Source organism: Diadema antillarum, unplaced genomic scaffold (genome assembly GCF_040938485.1).
Source record: "Diadema antillarum isolate AM-2024a unplaced genomic scaffold, OU_Dant_1.0 seq00000368_RagTag, whole genome shotgun sequence".
In the NCBI taxonomy this organism is placed as follows: domain Eukaryota; kingdom Metazoa; phylum Echinodermata; class Echinoidea; order Diadematoida; family Diadematidae; genus Diadema; species Diadema antillarum.
Genome location: NW_027271369.1, coordinates 2,575,634 through 2,599,521, shown reverse-complemented (window position 1 = coordinate 2,599,521; position 23,888 = coordinate 2,575,634). Strand labels below are relative to the sequence as shown.

Sequence of the window (23,888 nt, the reverse complement as noted above, 5' to 3'; positions counted from 1 at the left end):
ATCACCACTGATGCTCAAATCTTGCGTTTATTTTCTCGAAGATAATCATTCCACTTTGTAAATCCATCTAGATTCAACAGAACCTTGGAAGTGACAGAATTCATCATGGTCGACAGAAGATCGAACACCATTTTTGAAAACATTTCAACCACGGCTGTGCTCTTATTTGAGCCAGCATTCCCCAAGTTGTTTTCCTCCAACGAGCTCCTGTTCGTGTCAGCCGCGTTCTCCACAATATCTCTCTGCGGCATCGTGGGAAACTTTCTTGTTGCACTTGCCGTGGTCGTTTCTCCCCAACTGAAGACGAAAACGAATGTTTTCGTTGTCAGCCTCAGCATCAACGACCTACTGTCATGTTCGACACTACCGTTCCAGGCCCTCGTAACGCTGAGAGGTAAAGTTCTCCCGAATTGGGTTTGCCAGATAATTGGGGGTACAATGATGTCTTCGATAGGAACAAGCGCTCTTACTCTGTCGATGATCGCGATCAATCGCTGGTTTCTGATCACGAAAGCTCGGCATGTGTATGCTAGAGTGTACAGCAGAGAAAACGTCTTTGTGATGATTCTCGTCGTTTGGTTCTACAGCATCTTTACGTGTGTGGCTGTGCCTTACTTCGGGCCTGGAAAGATTGGATACACTACTCCACCACTTCTATGTGCATTTTACGAAGATGGTACACTTCCTGATTCTTATTCTACGGTGATGTCAACCACGACCTTACTGCCAGCCTTCACTGTAACATCAGCATGTTATATCGACATCTTTCGTTACGTCCGACAGCATCATAGACAACTCTTGTTGATCACGAAAGATAAATCGCCCGCATTAGCAACTACCGATCCTCCTAAGCGGGGTAAACAGGAGCAAGGGTCCAGTGCACTGACGATTACATCTTTCCGCCAGGGTGATACCGCTGCTGAGAGAATGCGTGTTAAGATCAACAGGCGGGAAATTAAGGTCACCAAAAATCTCTTCGTCATTTTTTGCGCCTTCTTTTGTTGCGTTCTGCCAGCTGCGATTGCCTTCAGCCTGCAGACTGACATAAAGGCTGCCTTCTACTCGGGTGTTCTACTCCTGGTGAATGGATGTGTGAATCCTCTCGTTTATGCCTTCAAACACCCGCAATATAAAACAGCATTCAAAGCCATACTTTCGTGTAAGTTAGCACGACTTCAAAGAGATTCAAAGTCGTCTACAAAACAGTCTTAAAGTCATATAAATGTTACAGAAATATGAATTCAAGTATTGATGATTTCTGGTACATTCTATTCAGGATAATATAATTAAGAATGGAAAATTCACTGCTATACTGATAGGGAACCCGGTTGGTTGATTATGTTGTTTTCTCGATGTAAGTATGGTTAGTGAAACATCTTTGAGACAGAGTACAAGTCATGATTTCAGTTCATTTATAAAACATTTACCGTTATAGGATATACTCAAACTGATACTATGTATAGTCAATGGGGTACATCTCTGTTTCACCAGACATATACACATGTTTACACCTGTAAACTGAGTTATCACAAAGATTGAAGGCAGTTCACGAAGTTATGCAATATTTCTGGAATTAAATATATTGCATATGATATTGATATACCTCGATCTATATTCATATTTACAGTCTAACAAGAATGTAACCAAGAAATTACTTGATTAGAGTAAGATGAACGGAAGTCCACTTGCCTCCTGAAGAAGGCAGGGATCTTTGATGTCTATAAACATGTCAAGTGTTCTGTATAGTGTGCTAGAAAATTATAATAACGTTGGATCCTCTCTGTTGTACAATTTGTTATAGGCATATCGTTGCTTATACTGTGACATAACGAATCTTCTTATAGCGACAAAATTAATAACTTTAAACCTATTGTCCGATTTCACTCAAACATTATACTGCTGTATACAATAGTAATTATTATTGCTTTCACTGAATCCACATACTGTAAAACAAAACAAAAACAGAAAACAAAACCAAAAACAAAACAAAGCATGCAATTTATGCGCATTGGAGCCGACGACCTTTTCGGGGCATGAAATTTTCGCAAATTGCCACCGGCATTCGTACTATTATGCATGTGTAGTGTAGACGAGAGCTTTCGTGTGCATTTTAATTTCGAGAACCTTGGCTCAGCGAAAATTTCGTGCATGCGATAATTTCTGGTTTTGCAGCATATAACACGTTCATATTTGGGCGTAAATTTCCCTTTTATGGAATCAGTAATGATTGGAATGATCATGAACACTGTCGGTGATCGCATCATTCTCTGGTTTCTAACTCTTGACATGAAACCGGTATGTTAACCACTTCATGTAAACCATCTCTCATGATGTGTTACATTTTGCATAATATTCAAAATTCAAAACCATGCACCGATCATGAAAGATAATTTTCGTCACTTCTGCCTGTGTAGTTATGTTGTGATATTTGCAGCCTAGATGATTAAAGGCAGAACGTTTCGTTTATTTTTTTTTAATTCTAATAGAATAGGTAGGCCCTATACTTAGAAACATTTATTTTGTAAAAGCAGACGGAGATCATTTAACTTTGTAGTGTATTGTGCATCTTTGTCCGTTGTGAGTACGTGATGTGTGAATGTGTGCGTGTGTGTGTGTACTTGTGTGCGACTACTTAATATATAATTATGTGTGTGTGTGTAAGTGCATTACAAAATTGATATTATATAGGCCCTTTGTATTTGGAGGCCTATGATATAAACCATTCAATGATTTGAATGAAATCAAATAAAAATCACGGGAAGTGTGTTTGTGCTATATTGAATAGTGTTGTATTACACCATGTGACCTGTTACAATCCAATCTAGCCAGCAGCTATTATTTTGGTAGGCCCTAGTTCAAAAGTTCAAATACATTTATTCCATTCAGATCATATCAATCGCAAAGACAAATTCTATATGGAATACAATAGCTATATACGGAGATCTGATGATGAGAACATGACCCGAGAAGTTGCACTATATACCAGGTAAGATGCAGTAAAACAATTTGAATTCAATTGATTACACAAAAATATTATTTACAAACACACACAAACACGCAAAAAGAAGAATAAGCATGGTACAGGTTCACAGACATTACAATGTAAGAAAACAACAATAATAATATACATGTATGCTCGTTCACCAACTCTGGGCACTGTTTTGTGAATTGATTTATAAAGTTGATTAATCTATTTTTAGATAAGTTTGTTTATGGCAGCCTGTGTGGTAAGGAAGTTTCTAATCGATTTTATCTTGAGATAAAACGGGACCCTGGACCAACAATTCTGTCAGATCTTACTTTCTACAGTGTATTGAATACTATTGATAACAGATATTTCTTGAATCTGCTTTTAAATACATTCATAGATGAGGCACTGGTGATATGCAAGTGAGTTCTTCAGTTTTTGGTCCAGTAAAACGAATGTTTGTACTATGACATTGATCTATATCTTGCAGTGTATAGACATGCCGATGCTTGTGTGCTGTAGTTATGGAAACTCTTTACTGAGGGGAAAAGGTCTCTAAAACAGGATGCCATGGTTTTGTTAATAGTTTTGAACACGAAAGCACCCTGTTGAAAAAGTAATATTGTATCATGGGTTGTCATAAATTTCATTTCATGATGATATTTTTCAGAATTAAGGGGATGCATCAACTATTATTCAGACAAACTTATTTTGAAGACTTTTTTGTTTTGTTTTGATTTGCTTTGTTTTGTTTGTTTGTTTGTTGTTTTTTTTTAGGTGCGACTGGCATGTTTTTGTCCATACCAAATTGCAGTAAGAGAAATAGCGAGGATGAATGTAGAATACAACATTCGCAAGATACTTTCACACAAAATGTGCCGGAGTCTCAAAAAGAAAAAGAAGAAAATATGTAGGCCCACCAATGTTTTTCGATACCTTTTCTCAACTTCCCTCACGTGATACACAACCCCAAGAAACTCGGTGTTGGTCTATATTCGGCTATTTACTCTCTACATACTAGTACAACTAATTTCCTTTTTATTTCGAAACTCCGCACTCTACATGAACGTAAACCTTGAATGAAACTCTAGCGTCATAGCATGGCTCAAAACGAGTCATCATTTTCACTAACAACCTTTTTTTTTTCTTCTAAAGCCACCAAAAATAAAAGAAATTAAACAACAACAACAGTATTCCCGAAGCCTCGGGTTTTTTTTTCGCTGTTCTCCATTCTCTCTGCACTATAACGTAGTGCCTACGTAAAACTGAGGCAAAGTGCAATCATCTCATAAACCCTTGCGACCCAGTAAACATGGCTTCCGACACTGAGGTAAAGTAATTTTCCGTGAAATTTCATAATTTTCAGTTGATTTGTGAAAAATATTAGAATTCAGTTATTGTTGTACATTAAGATATTACGTCTGCTATTATTGTGATTGTTTTCCATCGTTTATTCGAGATTAGGCTACTTTCAGCTCAGCAAACTGCCGTACACGGCACCGCTGTCCCTCGTTGCCGCTGCTATGTAGTCCTGCTGCAGTGTGCTGCAGCGGCAACTGTGCAGTTGTGACGCCGTAGATCTCGGCTCAGTGAGGGCACAAAAGCCACACTAACACCTGTCCTGTACTGTGCCTGCGATATGGATTTGCATGCAATAGCCAATGTGTGTAGGATTTTATAGTGCAAGTTACGCGTTAATACAGACTGTAGTGTAGCTGTGGCAGGCAGGCTATTTCCACATTTTAGTCGGTGATATTCAGCATTATTTTCATTTGTGTCTTTATTCTGCTTGCCAGCGCCAGCAATTGTTGTCTCTTGCCTTGACCATTGCCATTGGCATTGCGCATTGTTGACAAATGCAAATCACATTCACAATCAACACGATCAAGCCACTCGCACTCAAGGTCCAAAACTCAGTCTGATTCTGTTCCTCCCCCCTTTTTTTTGTTACCAATCAAGTGCCAAGTGGTCTTGCGGTCTACATGTTGTGGTCTGGTCTACATGTTGTCTGAACTTAAACGTCTTTACCTTTAAGTTAGATTGTTTTTAGAATTTAAAATTCATGTTCTGTTAAAAAAAGGGATCGTACAGTTTTGGTTGAGACCTAATTTCAGTTTTCTAACATTTTTGGTGAGATAATGAGAAACCTCTTATGAAATATGAAAGAGCATGTAATTTCATGAGGAATTCAACGTTAATTTGATGAAAATTTGTTTTGAAATGGCTGAGATATGGAAAACAGAGCGATTCTAAAAAGTGTGGGACCCACATTTTATTACGATCGCTTTGTTTTACTTTGTTTTTGAATATTTCAGTCATTCCAAACCCGATTTTCATCAAATAAACTTTGAATTCCTCTTCAAATGGCATGCTCTGTACTACTATTTCATAAGTGTTTTCTTGGTATCTCGTAAAAAGTTAAAAGCCCAATTCTTATCTCCACCAATACTGTACTATCCCGTACTGTACTATCCATTGCGTTAAGAATGGACTGATTTTGTTTGCTACAGTCACAGACACCTGCTGAGTATTCTCAGGACTTGTCTTGAACGGGTTTGATACTAGGATTGAAGGAAAAATGCCTAGAAACCTATTTTGAATACAATTAAATGCTCTAGTATCTAGGTGACTGGTTCAGTTGATATCTAGTACTACTTTTCACTGTTCTATGTGTATGCTGATCATTTTTCATAAATTTGTGTGATTAACTAAATTTCAACAGCAAAAATCCCAAAATATATTTGTTCTTCCTGCTGTCAGATGTGATGGCAACTCTTTGCCAGTCTTAAGTACCTTTAATCAGGCAGTGTTTAACATGTCTAATTTCCCATAATTACACTCCCGAATGCCATATATCAAAAGCAATTTAAGTTCATACTTTCTCAAAAAAGGTACTGGTATAGTGGTACTGTAAACTTACTTGAAATATAAATTAACCTTCGCATTTGCTTCTCCAAATCTCTGGAATGAAATCAAGTCATACAGTTTTCATTCTGGTATGTTCCTTTTCCACTACAACATTTATATTTGAATTAAACCTGTCTTCAAGACAGACTTCTGATAATAGTATTAAAGTTCTATCTACCATACTCGTATCTATATGTAGAACTCTGAAGAAGTGCTGAAGCATCTACACCAACCTTATTTGTTCTTGTGTTCTTCATAGGACAGTACTCTCCGCGTAATTGGGTATCGCATAAACGGGTACTCCGTTTAATTGGGTAGTAATGTCAAAATCAGTTCCAATGCACATTAAAATTACCTGATAATCGGGTTACCTCTCCGCATAAATGGGTAAATAATTTTTCTTATCTAATTTCTACCCACATTTTATCGCAGATACAACACTTTAAGAAAACGTGAATGTCAAATTTTTCACGGCTAATCGCATCCTCTGCTTAATTTGCAAAGAAGACTGATCATTTGGGGAGTGATTAAACATGAAAACACATGTATAGGCCTATACCAATACCGACTTGCCACAAGTAAACAAACATTACACATGTAGCTGGCACTCACAACTGCATAGGCAGACACGAGTTGAACACGCTTGCGCTCCTCCCTTGCTCCACAACAACATTCACAATACGAGAAGTTTACAACGAAAATTGGGCCATTCACCGGCTCCATAATTTTACTTTTCCCCAGTCATATCTCGAAAAGTAACCTGACGTTCTACGTGACTAATGCACGCAAAGAGAAGTGGTCATTTCGGAAAACGCCTGCCTGTTAATAGCGAGGAGTCAAGTCAAATGACAAAGTTTTCTGAAGACATATTTGTCCATAAAAAAGAGTGTAAATTATTGCTCCTGACTGAGCAAGTGTAAGGTATATGTGCCGTGCAAGCAGACGTGTTATTGGCATACAGTGTAGGTGTTTTGTGCATTGTACAATGCATGTACATACACAATGTGTGTGTCAATTGTGAATGAGACGTGTTCTTCTGTTAATCGGGTACTCCGCTTAATCGGGTAAGAAATACCCTGTCCGAGCCTACCCGATTATGCGGAGAGTACTGTACAACATTTAAGGCATAGTAATTGTGCAAAGTAATTGACTGTAAATATATTGTGAGTAATTGCAGCTTTCCCATTGCTTGTGCTATTACTTCTTCATTCATGATTAATGTCATTTGTTTCATTGTATAGGATCTTGAACTGGAATCCCTGAGATCTGCTGTATTGGCATCTTTGAAATCGGTAAGTGTTTTTAAAACATCAATGTAGTGCTGACTGCATTACATAAAATGCCTAGGATATGCATTCAAATGTGCAGCAGAAACAAGTGTGTTATTTTTATTCTATTTCATTTATTCTTCATGCAGTTGTGTAAACTGTATGCTGATTTAGTGCCCAGTATCACTAATCAGTTGAAAATACCCTGTTGGTGTATACCAAAAATGTGTCCATATCATTGAGCAATGTCATATTGGAATATATTTGTGTGGTTCACATGTCCTGATGGGCCAACTCATTTTCATTACAAGACTACCCAAATGTATCAATTTGTACTGTTTGTAGAACTTGCTGTACTTTGTTATAAAGATTTTCATTTTTTCAAACCAGAGGGGCAAGAGTTCTATTGCCAACAAGATGTTGGTTTCTCATGTAAAGTGAGAGCCGTGCATGTACATGTGTATACTCATTTTACCAGTGGATTTGTGCTAGGAGGATCTCCTACAATTGTATGTATCCGGCATGTTTTTACAAGCATGGCAGTGATGTACATCCAAGGCCCTACGGTGGAAAATTGAAGATTGAGAGAATTTTGCTACCATTATGTGTCAAAAGCATGAAGTGTGCCACCCAAGTGTGCTTACACTTGAAATTCCCAGTAACTTTGCATTTGTGCAAATTATTCCAAATAATACATGTCTGTTCGGTTGTGCTGATTGTCGAACAAAGCATCTTGCTTAATGACCTTCTTTACTTATCTAATTTTTAAGGACTCCGAGTCACATGTACTTATTTTTGTTTCTTTTTGTAACTCATACAAGTAGATAGTATATTCGTCTTTTGGCACAAACTAGTGAATTATCGTTCATTTGAGATCACAGGGTGTTTACAACTTCGCTGCACTCAAATTATCAGACAATTTTATCATGTTTGTATTGTGTTTGATGAAAGTATGCAGTAATCTTACATTTGGTACATGCAAGTCAAGTATACATGAAGAGTTTGTTCGCAAAAACCGATAAGTCCATTTTTGAAGATTTTGAAGTATGGTCTCTGTCATAAAGTACAAAATGATACCTTTTAAATGATATATTGGTCACTACATGTAAAGGTACATTTTTGAAGTTATGGTCAAAAGAAGCAAAAAATGTCTTATTATTCTCTTTATTTTTGTTGACCTTTAATCGCAAATATCTCCATTTGGCAAATATGGACTTATCGGTTTTTGCAAACAAACTCTTCACATATTCTCCATGTTATGTTGTGTGTTTGATAGGGACGATCTACACAGAATCAATCATTCTAAAATGCACTGAGTGTACAAGTGCTTCCTGTGGTTTGTTGTTGGTATGTTGTTTCTATATGTATCAGCCCCAAACTGGCTTTGATTGATTGATTGATTGACCGAGAGCATTGGACTCTCTTTTATTTCTTTCTACCTTTACAGTATATACAGTTAAAAAAGACGAAATATAACATAGTTCACAATACAATTCACAAAGGGATGACATAGGTCATCATGCAATAAACTGTAGTACCAAGTCAGACTTTTGAAAAGGTCAGACTTAAAAAAAAGAAGAACAAGAACAAGAGGGGAGAAGTGAAGTAAAGTGAAAGAAAAAGGTGTCCCGTAAAAGCCTCAAGGGCTTGCAGTGATGGGATCACCTGACTATAAGGATATATATTCGCTAACTTTCAAAGACCCTTGTCAATCATCCAATTCTAAGTTTAACTTCTTGTTTTGTGCACATTGCAAATAATTGTTAGTGTACAGTTGTACCTTCCAAGAAAGGAAAGATGTTGGACATTCAACAAGTTAGCGATTATACATGGAATCTTCCATTGTCAGATTTGTTCTTACTACATATTCAATCATGGTAAACTTTGGTTTTCATACATGCGAGGATTGAAGATTTCAAAGAGCCTGACAAGACATTGCCACATGACTGATGAGTATTTGAATGTGTTAACCCGTCTAATGTGTTAACCCATCCTTTCAATTTGCCGATGCGATCTTAGAAACCCAGCGGTGCGGGTGATAAAGCAGACTCTACAGCATCTCCCAAGGTGGAGGATGAGGAAGAAGAGGAGGAGGACTTGCTTGCTCTCCGTCTGGCCGCCCTGAAGAGTAAACGAGAGGGTGGCTCCACCAGTGTGAGTCATGTACGTCCTGTCCAAAATTCTTGACAGGTTTCAGAAACATTAAAGAAGGAAGAAAGGGAATCTCTGCAGCACAGTTTTATACCCCATCTTACCTGTACTGTATGTTCCCCAAAAAATTACAACGGGACCCTCCACAACGATAACTTTAAAGCTATTGAATCAATCCAAATACAAGGATATGAAACTAGATAACTTATTACCCACATCTTAGAGAAAACACCATCCGATTTGGTTCAGTGGTCAAAGAGATTTGAGGATTTTTGTAGAGCATGTCAGGAATCCCTTCCCTCCAAGTTCTCTCCATTGTGATCACACATTAATATGAAGTTCCAAGAGCATCCAGTTGCTAGACTTGGAAGAATAAGACCCATGACATGCTATACAACAATCCACATTTCTCTGTGACCACTTAACCAAATTGAATGGGGTTTTCTGTGAAAGATAGCTAAGATGTTACTTACCTTAAGATGCTGAAATACCATTCAGACAGTTTAATCATATTGGAAGTTATCAATGTACAAATCTGATTGTATTTTTTTTTTTTTGTGGGGGGGGGGGGGGGGTGGGGGGACATACTGTATGTAGCAAATCAAGTGAAGTGATTTCAGTTGTTGTGTATTGTAGTGAATCCTGGCTTTTTAAGAGTAATGATGCTGACCTCAACCCATCCAAACAGAAAATCCATCACCTTGTACTTACATCATTGGCCGTATTCTTGTTACAATTAGCACATCATATTGCGTGCTAGACAGTAAGTAGCAGTAATTGTGATCTAATCACACAACCAAGATAGCCTGTTGAATGACACGCCTTGTATTCTGATACCCAATCATTCTTTCTATTTTCTTTTGTTTTGATTGTGCTAGAAATTTCTCTAATGTGTTACCCACATTTTACTGCCTTTTTGCAAAGAACATATCTTTCAGTAATTTTTCTCAGTGTTATACAACAAAGTCACAGCATCATTATCAAGATTTTAGTACACAATTAGTTTAGTCAGTTATACTGGAGTATTTTCTCAAAATTGAAGGTGAAAAAGCACTGTCTGCCCAGAAATTTTAGCTACTGTGTATACAGGCACGTTTTGATTCTTTTCTTTGAATTGGATAAGTTTACAGTAAGTCATTCAAGGTGTTGTTAGTATGGTGTGATGCAGAGTGCGATATTACTCTGTAGGTTCACTCCATCTTGTCAAATAACATTGGCAACAATAAAATATCTGGTAGACTGTAGGTGTGAACGTTGGGTTACCACAACCATTCCTATCTAGATCTCCCACAGTGCAAGTACCGTCAAACTCTTTTATGTGGCCATGTATTTGTAATGGTCAATTGCTTCATGTACGCACCACAATCTACCCCAGAGAGGTTGTACTCAGTAGCTCATATTCAGTGGCTACCTAAAACTTGTCTCCCATAAACAATATTCTGATCTGATTTGTAGCCACAGACTCCAGACAAAGTCCAGCGCATTGGTGTATATGAATTACTTTTCTGTCTGCAATATTTTCTGCTTCTCACAAAGTGGCCAAATTTGTGGTCACCCAAATTGTAAGATGGTAGTAAAGAACATCTACAGCACTATATTTTTTTTATATCACTTATTTGTGTCAGATATTAATCAATATGGTAAGTAATACCTCTGTTGTTTTGCCTTCATTTGTAAAGGAGACACAGCTGTATGATGTCTTTATAATCTTGATATCATTCAACTACCGTGATATAGTGTGTTTTCCCAGCTGTAGTATCCCAGCAATGATGGCACATAGTTTTGACCAAAACTGTGAAAAATCGTAACTTCGTAACATATTGTCTGATTTTCCTCAACTGCCACTGATATATTTGACTAAAATTTCTGCAGTCACTAAACCCACATATATGTTTGAAGCAGAATATCCTTTAACATAAAGTGTAAATGAAGGGCCATTACTTGTGGCAGATACAATGATGGCATGAGAAGTGGAGACATCCCAGTGCACTTAATAGTCGGTATGCTCTGGTAATGCTTCCCTTGAGTGGTGGCTGTGGGCAGGCTTTAGAAATTCCATGCAATATTGCACCAGTACTTTGTGGTAGACAGGGGATGGATAGATAGATATCTACATGTTCATCTGCCTGTCCCTGTATTTTGTTCCAGGTATCAACTCCAGTTTCCGGTTCTCCAGCTCACCAACCTAATCCACAAGTCCAACTTCTACCACAACCCCAACCACCACCATTACCACAACCCCTTCCCAGAAACCGGGTTGAGACTCATGGAAATCTGATCACAATACCACTGCAAGACTTTTCCCAACCTCCCAAGCCACCTGTTAACACTACAACCCGTCTTGGTACTGGGAATAATTCTGATACTGGTGATGTTGCAAAGGAAGAGCGAAGCACGAAGTTTAGCCGCTTTGAGAGCTCAGACTCTGAATCAGATGGTGACTTGGACGATTTCCTTCCAGAATCCGTCAAGAGCGATTCCAGGCACAATTCGGATGATTCTGAAGCAAGTGACAGTGAACGTTCGGCTAGTGCAAACTCAGACAGTGCTGATGAGAACGATAATTCTTCTGAATCAGAAGCAGAAAGTGAGAAGCAGTCTTCTGCAAGTGAAGAGAGTGAAGGAGGAGATGATGACAAAAGCGCCAAAAGTCTTGCTGAGAATCGTGGGGATGTGCCAAGTGAGAGAGGAGATAATGTAAAACAGAGTTCTGGTGAAGAAAACCGGAAGGTGTCTGAAAGAACGGATAAACGAGGTGATGCTAATGAAAGCCATAGGCAGAGGACATCAGACAGTAGGAGACATGATAGGAAGCAAAGATCAGAAGCATCACATCACAGAAGTGATGACAGTTACCATGGAGACAGGAGGCGGGAGAGAAACATGCATGGGATGAGGGACAGGCGAGATGATGGGTACAGGAGAGACCGTGTTAGGGAAAGACAGAGGCATGACCTCCGCAGAGAACTCGAGATGGGCCGCAAAGAGAGACTGCCGTCTCCAGAGTACCGTTCCAAAGATAAGTCTGACCGGCGGAAGAGAGATGAGAGGGAGAAGCCAAGTGTTGATAGCAAGACTTTTGAAGCAAGGCAGCGTAAATTTGCCTCTGGAGCTAGCCTAAACATCAAAGATAGGACCTTAACATTGAAAGCTAGCCAGGACATCAAAGATAGGACCTTAACACCGAAAGATGTCAAGAGGTCAGAAGTAGACAATGGCAGTAGGAGCAAAGATCACGCAGTGTCAGACACCAAGCGAGACAGTGAGCCTAATGGGGAAATAGAGAAAAGTGCACCTGCTCCAGATAGTGAAAGTGATATCTCGCTATCTAGTGAGGAAACTGAGGACGAGACAGACAAGTCTGATCAGGTTGAGGAAGACGAAAAGGTTGAGACTTCCCACGCCATGGAAAGTGACTCTGACTCTGAGAGTGAAACATCTCGCTTTAAACACAACTCCACTAGTGACACCAAACCTACCGTAACCCTCCCCGAGTCGCGCCTCATCACTTCCATGAAATTCCCCAAGGAGGGGTATTCAGATGGCCCACCACGGCGGAGACCTAATGGGGGTGACCGCACACGAGAACTAAGAGTGCCATCCAACAGAGACTCACATAGAGGTCGGGATGATCGTGGTTTGGAACGTGAGCGACCACGCCGCGCCCATCTGCCTAGACATCTTGATCGGCAGGAGCGCAGCTCCAGTCGAGATAGACCAAGACTTAGCGAACGTGAACCCCGGAGACATCCGAGAGATGCTGCTGCAAACGATCGTCCAGAGAGGAAGCCTGGAACCGATGTAGATAATCCTGCTGTTGAAAGAAAGCTGCCTTCCAAACATGATTTTGTGTCTGAAAGTTCCGAGTCTGAAAGTGAAGGTGTCAATCAGGGTTTGCGCAGCATTGTTCAGACGGATAAACACAAGGAGCAAAGGGATAGTAAACGCTCTCGCGATAAAAGAAATCGATCACAAAAAGAGCAAACTGTGGACTCTGACCGGAGGGACAGGGATCAGAAAAGGGAAAAGAAGTCAAAGCATAGGAGAGACTTGAAGGAGAGGATAGGGAGGAAGAGGGATGAAGAGGACAGGATGGTGTCGGATGATGGCACTGAAGAGACTGTTCCAGAGGTACGCAGAGTGACCCTTGCTGAAGGTAAGCTGTGTCAATGATCTTTCATCCGTTGAGGACAGTCTGATTTTGCTAAAACACGCATTTCCCATAGACACCTGCCCGAGTATACTCGGGACTTGTCTTCAACGTTAAACTTTTGCTCTCTTGTATATTGCAAACGGAACTACATGTACATTTGTATTATGTTTTTGGTGTACACTCATTTCTACTTGCCTGTTTGTATGTGTATGTGGATTACTTGTGTATATCAGACTTCACTGAGATGAGATTGACTGCCAGCAGAGTGAACTGTCATTTAAAGAAAAGTGTTAAATACCTGTTTGTGTTAGTTTTGGGAAGTATAGTTCAAATACATAAGTTTTTTACCACTTAATCAGTGCTAAAATTCATCTTACTACTTTCATAGACAGTAGCATGTGACAATAATATTCTTGTTTGTAACTGATACATGTAGCTGGATAGTTTTATTCTTGAGACCTCTTTGGAGTTTGGTAAGAAAGAGCATAAGTGATATTTCAAATGATACTTAAAACTTTTATTCATGTTATGAGTACATTTCCATTGATTTCCTGAGTATATGAATATTCTGTGTATACATGCGTAGTTCACCAAGTATATTTTTTAATTTGCTGAAGGAAATGTAATTAAATGCAAATGCAACGACATTGCAAATACTGAAAAAAGTATCATCTTCAACATACTTTAGTTCAGAATTTATGGGAGTGATGATTTTTAAAATTTTGAATTTGCCATACTTTTGGAGAAATCCTCAGGAAAACTTATCCACTGATGCTAAAGAGGAGCAAAATCAGGCAGGATGACTGTGTAGTACATTAGATTGTGATAAAAATCATCAGTAGTCATCCAATTTGTTTCTTCAAGTCGTCAGTCGTCACTGACCTACATGTGTATTGACATAAACTTATCTGTTTGTCACACCTCTGACATTTTGCCAGAATTTATCGCAACTGATTGACAAATTCCCTACATCGATGTTCATTAATACATCCTTTGGCAGGATTCAAATCTACAGCCGGTGCTGATTTTAATCCTTAAAGCTTAATTTGAATATATACACAGTCCTGCTCCATGCTATAAGGATTCTAAAAAACCAGCACTGGCCGTTGGGTGGAAGCTTGGTGGTCGAGTGGATAAGATGCCTGTCCAGTGATCAGGAGGTCGTAGGTTAAAATCCTGACCGAGTGTGTATGCCATGGTATTTATCGTGGCTACAACACTGATTAATTTGGTGCTTATTTACAATGTGTGTCGATGTAGGGCAATTTGTCATTCAATGGAGATTAAAAAAACAACTCCATGCAAGAGTTTCATTAATCTACCAGAATTTGTTCAACAATAATGGTTCTATGTCTGAATTAATGACTGCAATGGCTTGTTTTCCCCTGTCGTGTTAGATGACGCCCAGCAGAAGAAAATTTCTGTGATGGACAGACTCGGTGCTACCACATCCCCAGAACGCCTGCGTGGGTCTGTGAAGTCGCGCCTTGGGCCCGTGAAGGTCGACGCATCCAAACCGTCCATGGAACTCGACGCCATCGATCCTGTCGACGACTTTCCGCACCATGACCAGCTTGGCCCCCACGGTGACAACTTGAAAAGGAGACACATTGAGATACATGATGGTGGCGATGAGAGAACCAGAAAGCGCACAAGGCTAAAACACGGTGATGGGAGAGAAAGAGATGCAGGTGAGATGGAGAAGGAAGCGAGAAGCGAGATATTCACCGCTGCTGAGCCCCCGGTGAAGCGCAAACAGCTGAGTAAGTCGTTGCTGAGTCGGCTGAGTGACAGGCCGTCCACTCCCGTAGAGTTGGAGACCCTGGCGGGACGGCTCAGCCCGAGCCTGGAAGAAGAGCAGGAGCGGCGGCGCGTCAAGTCCAGAGATGCGGATCGGCCATCAGCGAGGGACAAGGAGCGTGAACGCAAGACTCGGATGAGGGATGTGTGGTCATCTTCTAAGAGGAAAACGGTTGCCCTGGAGAGGTCAGAGAGGTCACCGGAGCCTGAGCACAGAGGGTCACGGGACAAGGCTTTGGATGAGAAAATCAAGAAGATCATGAAGCAAAATGCAGCCATCCTTCAGAGGCAGCAGGAAATAGAGGAGGAGAAAAAATTATTTTGTAGTGGGAGATAGCCTCTCGAGAGTCTAGTGTACCAAATAAACCCAGAATATTAAGGATAATCATTTTGTGATTGCAGTGATACTGAATTACAAACACTTGAAGGCACCTTTGACACAGGGATCCTGTGTAATGAGGGTGGTTGAACATCAAATTTTTCCACTGCTGACAATTAAAAAAAAAAATCCAAAGTGCTAATCAGTGTGATGTAGAATTGTGTTAAAACAGCTTACATTGTTTTTATGCATACCAGTCCAAAGCATGTGCACAGATACAGTTACATCCATTAAACAAAGCAATCCTGTGCAACTTGTCTATTTCATAAAGAGTCATGAAATGAGTGATACTAATTCAGAGATTACCATAATTTCGAACTTATTCCAAACCCAAACAGATGAAAAGGATAATTTTCATTCCAACATTGTAGGCAATAAATTAAAGTTTCTCTTAAAATCAGTTTCATTTTCAAATTTACTCACAGCTGATGATTGGAAAAATCCAGAAAAGAGAACAGAAATCTGCTTCTTACATTTACACATCACTTTCGAATTATGACTTATTAACCAAATTCTACTTTAAGCTGTTAATAGGATGATGAAAGTACAGACTTGCGCATACTGAGCATCCTCCAGGCACTCGGCTGGTCAGCAAAATAGATTTTACCCCATTCAGGACGAGCTGATTTTCCTTTTTCATCGACACCTGCTCGAATATACTCGGGACTGGTCTTCAACAGGTTAAAGTTGTCACTTGATATTAGAATAAAAAGCTGAGAAAGTGAAGTTAAACTACCCAATCATCACCTTGAAAGCTCTAATACATTATTGTCCTCTTTTTCTGTGAATGCTTTGCTGTCATCCCTTTTTAATCAGCTCTTGTCACTTTATAGAATGATGCATTGCAATGGCCTTATTTCAAGATGGGCCCATCTTTATGTATAGGAATCCTCACAATACATATTCAGTATATGCTATTGTACTACCTTTCAGCCAGTTACTGCTAAATTAAGAAGTTGCAATCTACCTATTCTACAAATCAGGGGAATACATAATGGTAGGAAAATGTTTGTATACAACTGTGTTTAGATAAATTGATGTACAGTGTATTTGCCAATGTGCAATACAGTGAAACAACTTTGTGGCTTGCTAACCTACAGGTTTGGTTGATTACAGATGTGTGAACTGCCTTATAACAAGACAACACACACACACACACACACACACACACACACACACACACACACACACACACACACACATACTTAGTGGCGGATCCAGAGGGGGGCACAACTGGCGCATGCACCCCTTTATTTTTCGTTAAAAACAAAAGAAATAAAAAGAAAAAAAATGAAATGAAACCTGGAAGTGGCACCAGAAATATTAGTTGCAATGCACAGACTCACATAAAATCTGATAAGATGTACTGAATGCTGTTTAGGGGACCAAGCAGTGACTGAACTGATCTACATGTGTAACAATGAGAAAGAATACAGGCTGCATTTCACCACAGTCCCTCTCTTATACTTTGATGTTTGCTAAGTTACCCACAGTAATGCAATGACATTCAGTGTAAGTGCACATGGATTTATGGAACTGCCTCTTTTGGATGCCATCTTTGCCCCATTGCTGCAAAAACTAATAATGATAATCAAGCTTGTAAAATGGAATTCTGATACTAGTGTACAGGAAATTAAACGGGATTGATTATGGTGAAATGGCACAGGGGATATCAAAACTTACCCTCTTGAACATCAGTATAATTATGTGTGGCATTCCTTTGCTGAAGATTAGAGAGGTTTTAGTATATATCGTTATTTTTGACTCATCGTTATTCGTATTTGTTTTGTCATTTTAGTATATATTCAATGTGACACAAGTGTGAGACATGAATGACATTCCAGTAATATTGCACATGGATTTGTTGCATGTAAGTGGCACATGCTGTATAATATATGTACTTATTATACCCCAGCCAAACAGAGTTTGAAGGGTTTCTTTTAGGAATCAGAATATGGTAAGTCGGGCGTCCTTGAAACGCTGCTGCTACGATGTTTCTGATTTAAACCGATCCCTCTCTGGTTTTGCCGTTCTCCGCCGCTGTCCGCCGATCTGATAGATTGAGATAGATTGGGGTCCAGATGGTTATACTAGTGGAACAGGGGCTTAAAGTTGAGACGCATACCCTGGTATTTCAATGGTAGGAGAATTGTGTTGCCATGGTAACATCACATCATGGCCCCAAAATGAGGTACATGAAAAAGGCTTGTTATTACTTGTACTTCTTCAGTTTTTCAGCAATTCACAAGAAATTTGGCACACATGAAAAACTCAAAGTAAAGTTGTGCAAAACATATTTTTCTTGAGGACATGTACACGTATTTGAAATTGCCTTGACATGCTAACAATGCATTTTTACCCCCAAATCAGGAAAAAGCCTTACAGATTGAAATTATTCTTCAGTTTTTTTTACACAGGTCAAAAGAAATTTGGGGCATTAATCATCTTCAGTGATATTTCAAATTTTGATATGGTTCACATATCAAATTAAAACAAGAGGAAACTTCTCTAGGTCGAAATTTCCTTTGATCCTGAAGAAGAAAATATTCAAGAAAACTTATTACAAAAAGAAGAAGATAATTTTGCTTGTAAATTCTATGTTGTTCTCCTTGCTGAGTGTTCCTCTCTTATATATATGTGGCACACTGGAATTCCTGATTGTACATTGTGTGTGAGTATGTCAAGTGTTGGCTGATTTAAAAGGAGACAATTAAAGCAACAGTTCAATATGATATTATTGATGCTAGGCATTTTGCAGACTACTTGGTCATGTGTGAGTCAACTTCTCATCTGGGGTTTTGAAGCCGTACTTCACTGATGATAAACCTTACATGAATTAGAGACATTTCCTTGCCCAAATGAGGATACACTTGTAGTTCATGCAAAGTTTGCTGCAGCTGAACCATCAGGAAACATTCATAATGCAAGAGAATAGCATTGGTATGATGATATTTTAATGACGCTGTGATGTGAACCTAGCTCAGTTTCATTATTGGGTCTGTACCTATAGTAGTGTACATTTCACAAGTCTAGAATTGGATGATTGTGTGTACTCATTTCATTATGTTTCATAATTTTTGTTATTTCTTAAAACAGAGGCCAAGTAATCCATGTAAAAAATTGGAATTTTAGAGTAAGAATGATATACTGTATACGCCATATATTTCGCGAGTCTAAATTTTCGCGAATCGGGAATTCCCGACGACATCACGAGTGGTTAAATTCGCGATCGTGGAGTCCCGTACTGAACGGAGTAGAGTACGTCACATTTACATCGGGATCAGAGTCAATATTTTCGCATGTCTTTAATTTCGCGAAAAAAACCCAACTCGTGAAATTCGCGAAAATAAAAACCTTGCAAAATATTTGGCGTATACAGTACATTGTGTAAAGATTTTGGAAAAGAAAACCAGCAACAGTGAGTGATGTTGTATTGTATACAGTATATTAGCGACCCTAAGTTTTCATGAAATGGAACTTCCCGACAATCTTGCGAGTATTTAAATTTACAATCAAGGAGACAGTACAGAAATGAAGGGAAAGTGTTTGCTTCCGTGTCATATTTGTGTCGGGATCAGAATTAATATTTTTTGCGTGTTTTTAAATCAAAAAACACCTCCTGACTCGCAAAATTTGCTAATAAAAAAAACTAGCAAAATATGGTGTACATACAGTATATTGCAGAGCAAGTTAGCACAGGTTTTGAACAAACAGTTCCTCCTGTTTTTTGTTTTCTTTCTTTATTTTTTATTCTTTATTAATTTATTCTTTTTTATGGGTGGGGAGATACAAATGTGGCAAAGCATATCTTTTCAATCATGGCAGTTGTGACATTCTATCTTGAGTGAAATGACTGTAACTCATCCATTGTCCCTCTTGATGCTGTGTAGGTGTTAATGTATGGCTGCTCAAAGTGGAACTGAGCTTCAGTGCTATGAACAAACAGAGTACAGCTGTACGTGGGTATTTCACTCAGTTTTTAAGAAAACGAAAATGTTTTTTGTTTAATCCATTTCAAACCAACCTTGCTTTTCTTATCCTATTCCCCCTCTCCCCTCCTTGATATGAATACTTAGAATGTAAAAGGAAAGAAAATTGTGACACTCGTACTGATTTTTGTTGTTCTAATTCAAATTCTTTTGTACAGTAATTCACTTTTTTTGTGAAAGAAAATTGTCGTGACATGAAGTGCAGGGTGCGAGGACCAACCTTTGTCTGTTGTCATATGCGTGTCATTAATGCCTTCGAATTGTCAAAGGTTTTTCTTGCACATACATTGATTCATTAGAACTTCACTAGAAGTGTGACTCAGATTTTTTTTTTGTTGACACACGTCACAGTGCGTGCAAAAAATTACACTTTATGACTGTCACTTGGTAGTATTTTTGTGATATTCATTCTGTATGTTGTCGAATCTTCGTTGGTATGATATATGCCAGATATTATTGTCTGTATGTTATTTAAATCTTTTGTGGTACGACATATGGCATATTTTTTTTTATTGTAAAATGATACACGATGAAAGGAACATGTATTGTATAACATGTAAAGATTTCTATTGCCATGTTGTCATGTTTCCATTTCACAGGTGTACAGTGTTTCTCCAGTCTGAATATGAGCTGGTGAGGATGTGTGAATGCAAGTTTGTTGTTTGAATTATTGATGTGTATCAGGGATGGATCACGCCATGTGGATATTTTTGTAAGGTTATCAGAGTGTTCTATTCATGATTACACAAATAAATGTACATATAATTTGATTTGTGGTACAGAGTACCGTTGGAAAGTGAATTCTCTCTCTTCATTTGTTCATGTGTATGTTCGCTTGCCCAGTAGTTCTGTAGCCTTGTAACAAGACACCTCTACACCTTTCTGCATGACACTCTTGCTTACAAGATGATTTATGGGATCTCTGCATCATCAAACCTTACACCCTTCAGGCATTTGATAAGGACTTGTCCTGTTGCTTTTATCCTGTTGCTCTTCTTTTTCAATTTTATTACATCCTTAAAAAAATGAAGTGATGTTATTTTCAGACAAATATTACGTCACATGCATTTCTTCTTATTGAATCATATATAGTGTACAAATTAATGAATTAGTAATATTATCAACTACTTCCTCACAAACATATCATCTCCTCCATGTCTTATGCATGGCAGCAATAAAGAAACTGAACATACAATGATTCATATTTGTATACGACTATCTCCATATATTTCATCAATAGTAAACAATTCATTGACATGACAACATCAAACAGTTGCTCTTCGAGTTAAGTATCTTGTGATTGTTTTAAGACACTCCAAAAGCTACCGATCAGGATACAGTGTAAAATGGAACAGACCAAGCACAAAAAAAAAAAAGCTTTTGGAAATGACCCTCGGAGCAGCACAAAATATCCTACTCGTACATGACAAAGTAACGACGTGAAAGAGAACAGAAAGATGAACAATTTACTGTTTCATCAGTACGTCAACAAAATTTCACAACATACAGTGGTTTAAGCCACCACGATATGACTATAAAAGAAAAGCATTTTCAGAACACCCACTACACAATTTATGTCTCCCTGCCTACAGATCTTGCAAAGCAACTAAAATCCTCATTCTGCTCTTCCTGCGTTGTTTTTGGGTAATGAAAGTGACGGAAGGTTTAGGTAACTTCCTCACTATCCAGTCAAATATATTTAAAAAAAAAATATTTCAGAGCGAAGTTATAATAGCGGTGCTCATTAATGCATGATAATGTCCAGTTGTGTCTTTTTAAATACAAATACAGTATGCGTGAACGGTAAGGATCATACAGGGAAACCCCCATTAAACACGTAATGAGCTCACTTACGACAAGGTACTGCTTCTAGTGAGGTGAATTTGGCAGTCCCGATTTTCCATTACCGATACAGTGCACTCCCGTTACAACGAACATGGTTATAATGAAATTCCGGTTACAACGAAATAAAAATCCAGGGGCCCGTTGCATAAAAGTTATATTATGGTTACTTTGCCATCCAATGGTAACTTTCACGGAATTCTTGATTTTGATTGGCTGTTTGTTGCCATGGTAGTTACCATCGGATGGCAAAGTTACCATAATAGTACCTTTTATGCAACAGGCCCCTGGTCGCAAAATTATCAGCTCAATGTTATTTATTGTTTATTTGTTCAGTAATAACAAAATTTCGATGTAATGAAAGAAAACCGCCAGTCCCGAAGGACTTGGTTATAACGGGAGTCAACTGTACTCTTATTAGCTGGTCTTTTTAGTACGGTCACGAGGAGGTACAGGTTATAACAAGGTAAAATCGCCAATCCCGGTTCTCCTGTATTTGTGAACATGTGCATCCAAACCTCAAGGAATGTAGGGATCAGCAGATTCTTAACTGGCATGTCTATTCTGAGGATTTCTTGATACCTGCAGCAAATAAACCCTTTAAGACAAATGCTTGCCAATTTCATCAGTGTTATGTGATGCTCAGTGAACAATAAAAGCTGACGGATTGAATAACAGACACCATTCCCTTCGTTTGTCGGCAGTGCTGTAACCAGTGGGTGATTACAATCTTTCACTCAAAGTCCATGGTATCTAAAAAGCATCAAGCTAGCATGGTACAGTTCAATATCACAGCATGTCATGTTGTCCAGTCTGTTAAATATAGTGTGGCTACCTGAGGCAAACAAAATGCATACAAGATATATTTTCCCTACTTATCTGTGTCTGAGAGTGAACTACTACGTGTACAAACTTATTTCTCTATGCTGATCTCAATGTTTCTGACTAAAGCTGTAAGAGACTCCACAACAACCTCTATGAAGTGGCTCCAAGTATTTGGAATGTTTAAAAAAGAAAAGAAAACAAACACAAAATCAGCTCATTTTGTACACCGTCATGTAATGGCTGTGACGGAAGATTAAAATCTTCAGAGAACGGATATGAAACAAACAAGTCATCCTCGAGAGACAGAGCTAGTATGATGAGAAGGAATCATTTCCCTTCAATACTGGATTCAAGCTTCTTCTTTTTTTATGACCGTGCATGTACAAAACAAAGTACCACATACTGTACACACTGAAAACTTTGTATGGCGAATTCCAAATAGGCCACCGATTGTGAAAATAACAACACACAAAAATATTGACCAAAGTGAAAACAAAAATTTGCCCCGCATGTAAGTTACACTGGCCATGGCAAGTCTCGTCTTGTGCTGGCATGCATGCACATGCTGAAGCTGAATGCTAATTGTTGTCGGGTCTCCCTGCTTAAATCCTTGGAATACTAGTACTTTTGTTTCTGAGAGATTTGATCTCATTTCAAACAATGCTTTAACAAAATGGTTTGTTTGAGAAGTGACACTTTCTTCTGAACATTGAGTCTTGATTTGTTTTTTGTTTTTTAGCAATCTCAGAATGAGACGACCACAAAGAACAAAATTAACTTGAGAAAATGTCTGATGAAATGCCATGCACAAAAATATCTGAATGCGAAAATATCAGCGGATACACTGCCCTAAAAGTATGAGAGCTGCATTGTCCGTCGATTCTTTTTTTTTTCTTTTATATGTTCTAACGTAAAGGTCAAAATTGAGAAAAAGCATAGAAGTTGATTCTAAACATGGTGCCTTGTGCCTCCTACATGTACACAGGATTTTACTTTCATTTATAATTCCCTTGGCAAGTGGAAATATCACACCATATGTCGCAGAGAGGGTAAGAATTAAAAGAATAGCAAGCTTACACATCATTGTGTACAAGTCTGTTTCACTGGTGGCACTTTCAATCCCTCTCTTAGAACCATCAACATGTATCATGACTTTGACATCAACTTTCAATCTTGCATTGGCTTGAATTAGGTTTTGGCAAACTGACTCTCTCATCAATGACCCCTTGGCCTGTAAGGAGTGATGTCTGAATTAGTGTTGCATGCTAAACAATGAGTATGTTTTTTTTTCAAAAATTTGTCATTGTCCCTTTCCATACAATAGAAATGTGTTAGAATGATAAGCAAACAATAAATAACTTTAATATGCACTAAAATCATAATTAATGATGCATTCAGTCAATGGCTTATTTTCCTTCCTGTGACTGCTTCAGCTTTGAAGCTAAACATTCCTACATTGCAACATTAGAGGCAGTCTGAGGAAGGTATGTAATTTCTGATGCTCGTTTTCCTACAACAGGACATTCTTGGACTTGGCTTGCAATCACTTGTCAAAGACATCACAAAGATCAAGCTGAATTGTGAACACTGTCGTTAAATGCCTATA

The 23,888-nt window shown here is 38.6% G+C and overlaps 1 protein-coding gene across 1 annotated transcript; it reads left to right on the top strand.

Moving 5' to 3' along the window:
- Positions 1-4,268: 4,268 nt before the first annotated feature.
- On the top strand, positions 4,269-16,174 carry LOC139731299 (uncharacterized). The gene is made up of 5 exons (XM_071642186.1): positions 4,269-4,298; positions 7,117-7,167; positions 9,163-9,306; positions 11,443-13,450; positions 14,845-16,174. The coding sequence occupies exons 1-5, from the start codon at positions 4,281-4,283 to the stop codon at positions 15,582-15,584; spliced, it is 2,961 nt and encodes a 986-aa protein (XP_071498287.1). The 5' UTR covers positions 4,269-4,280; the 3' UTR covers positions 15,585-16,174.
- Positions 16,175-23,888: the final 7,714 nt, after the last annotated feature.

Bases quoted from the DNA above. Each gene is read 5' to 3' on its own strand.
- LOC139731299 (XM_071642186.1), top strand. The intron at 9,307-11,442 runs GTACGTCCTGTC...ATTTTGTTCCAG, and splicing joins GCTCCACCAGTGTGAGTCAT to GTATCAACTCCAGTTTCCGG. The intron at 13,451-14,844 runs GTAAGCTGTGTC...CTGTCGTGTTAG, and splicing joins CAGAGTGACCCTTGCTGAAG to ATGACGCCCAGCAGAAGAAA.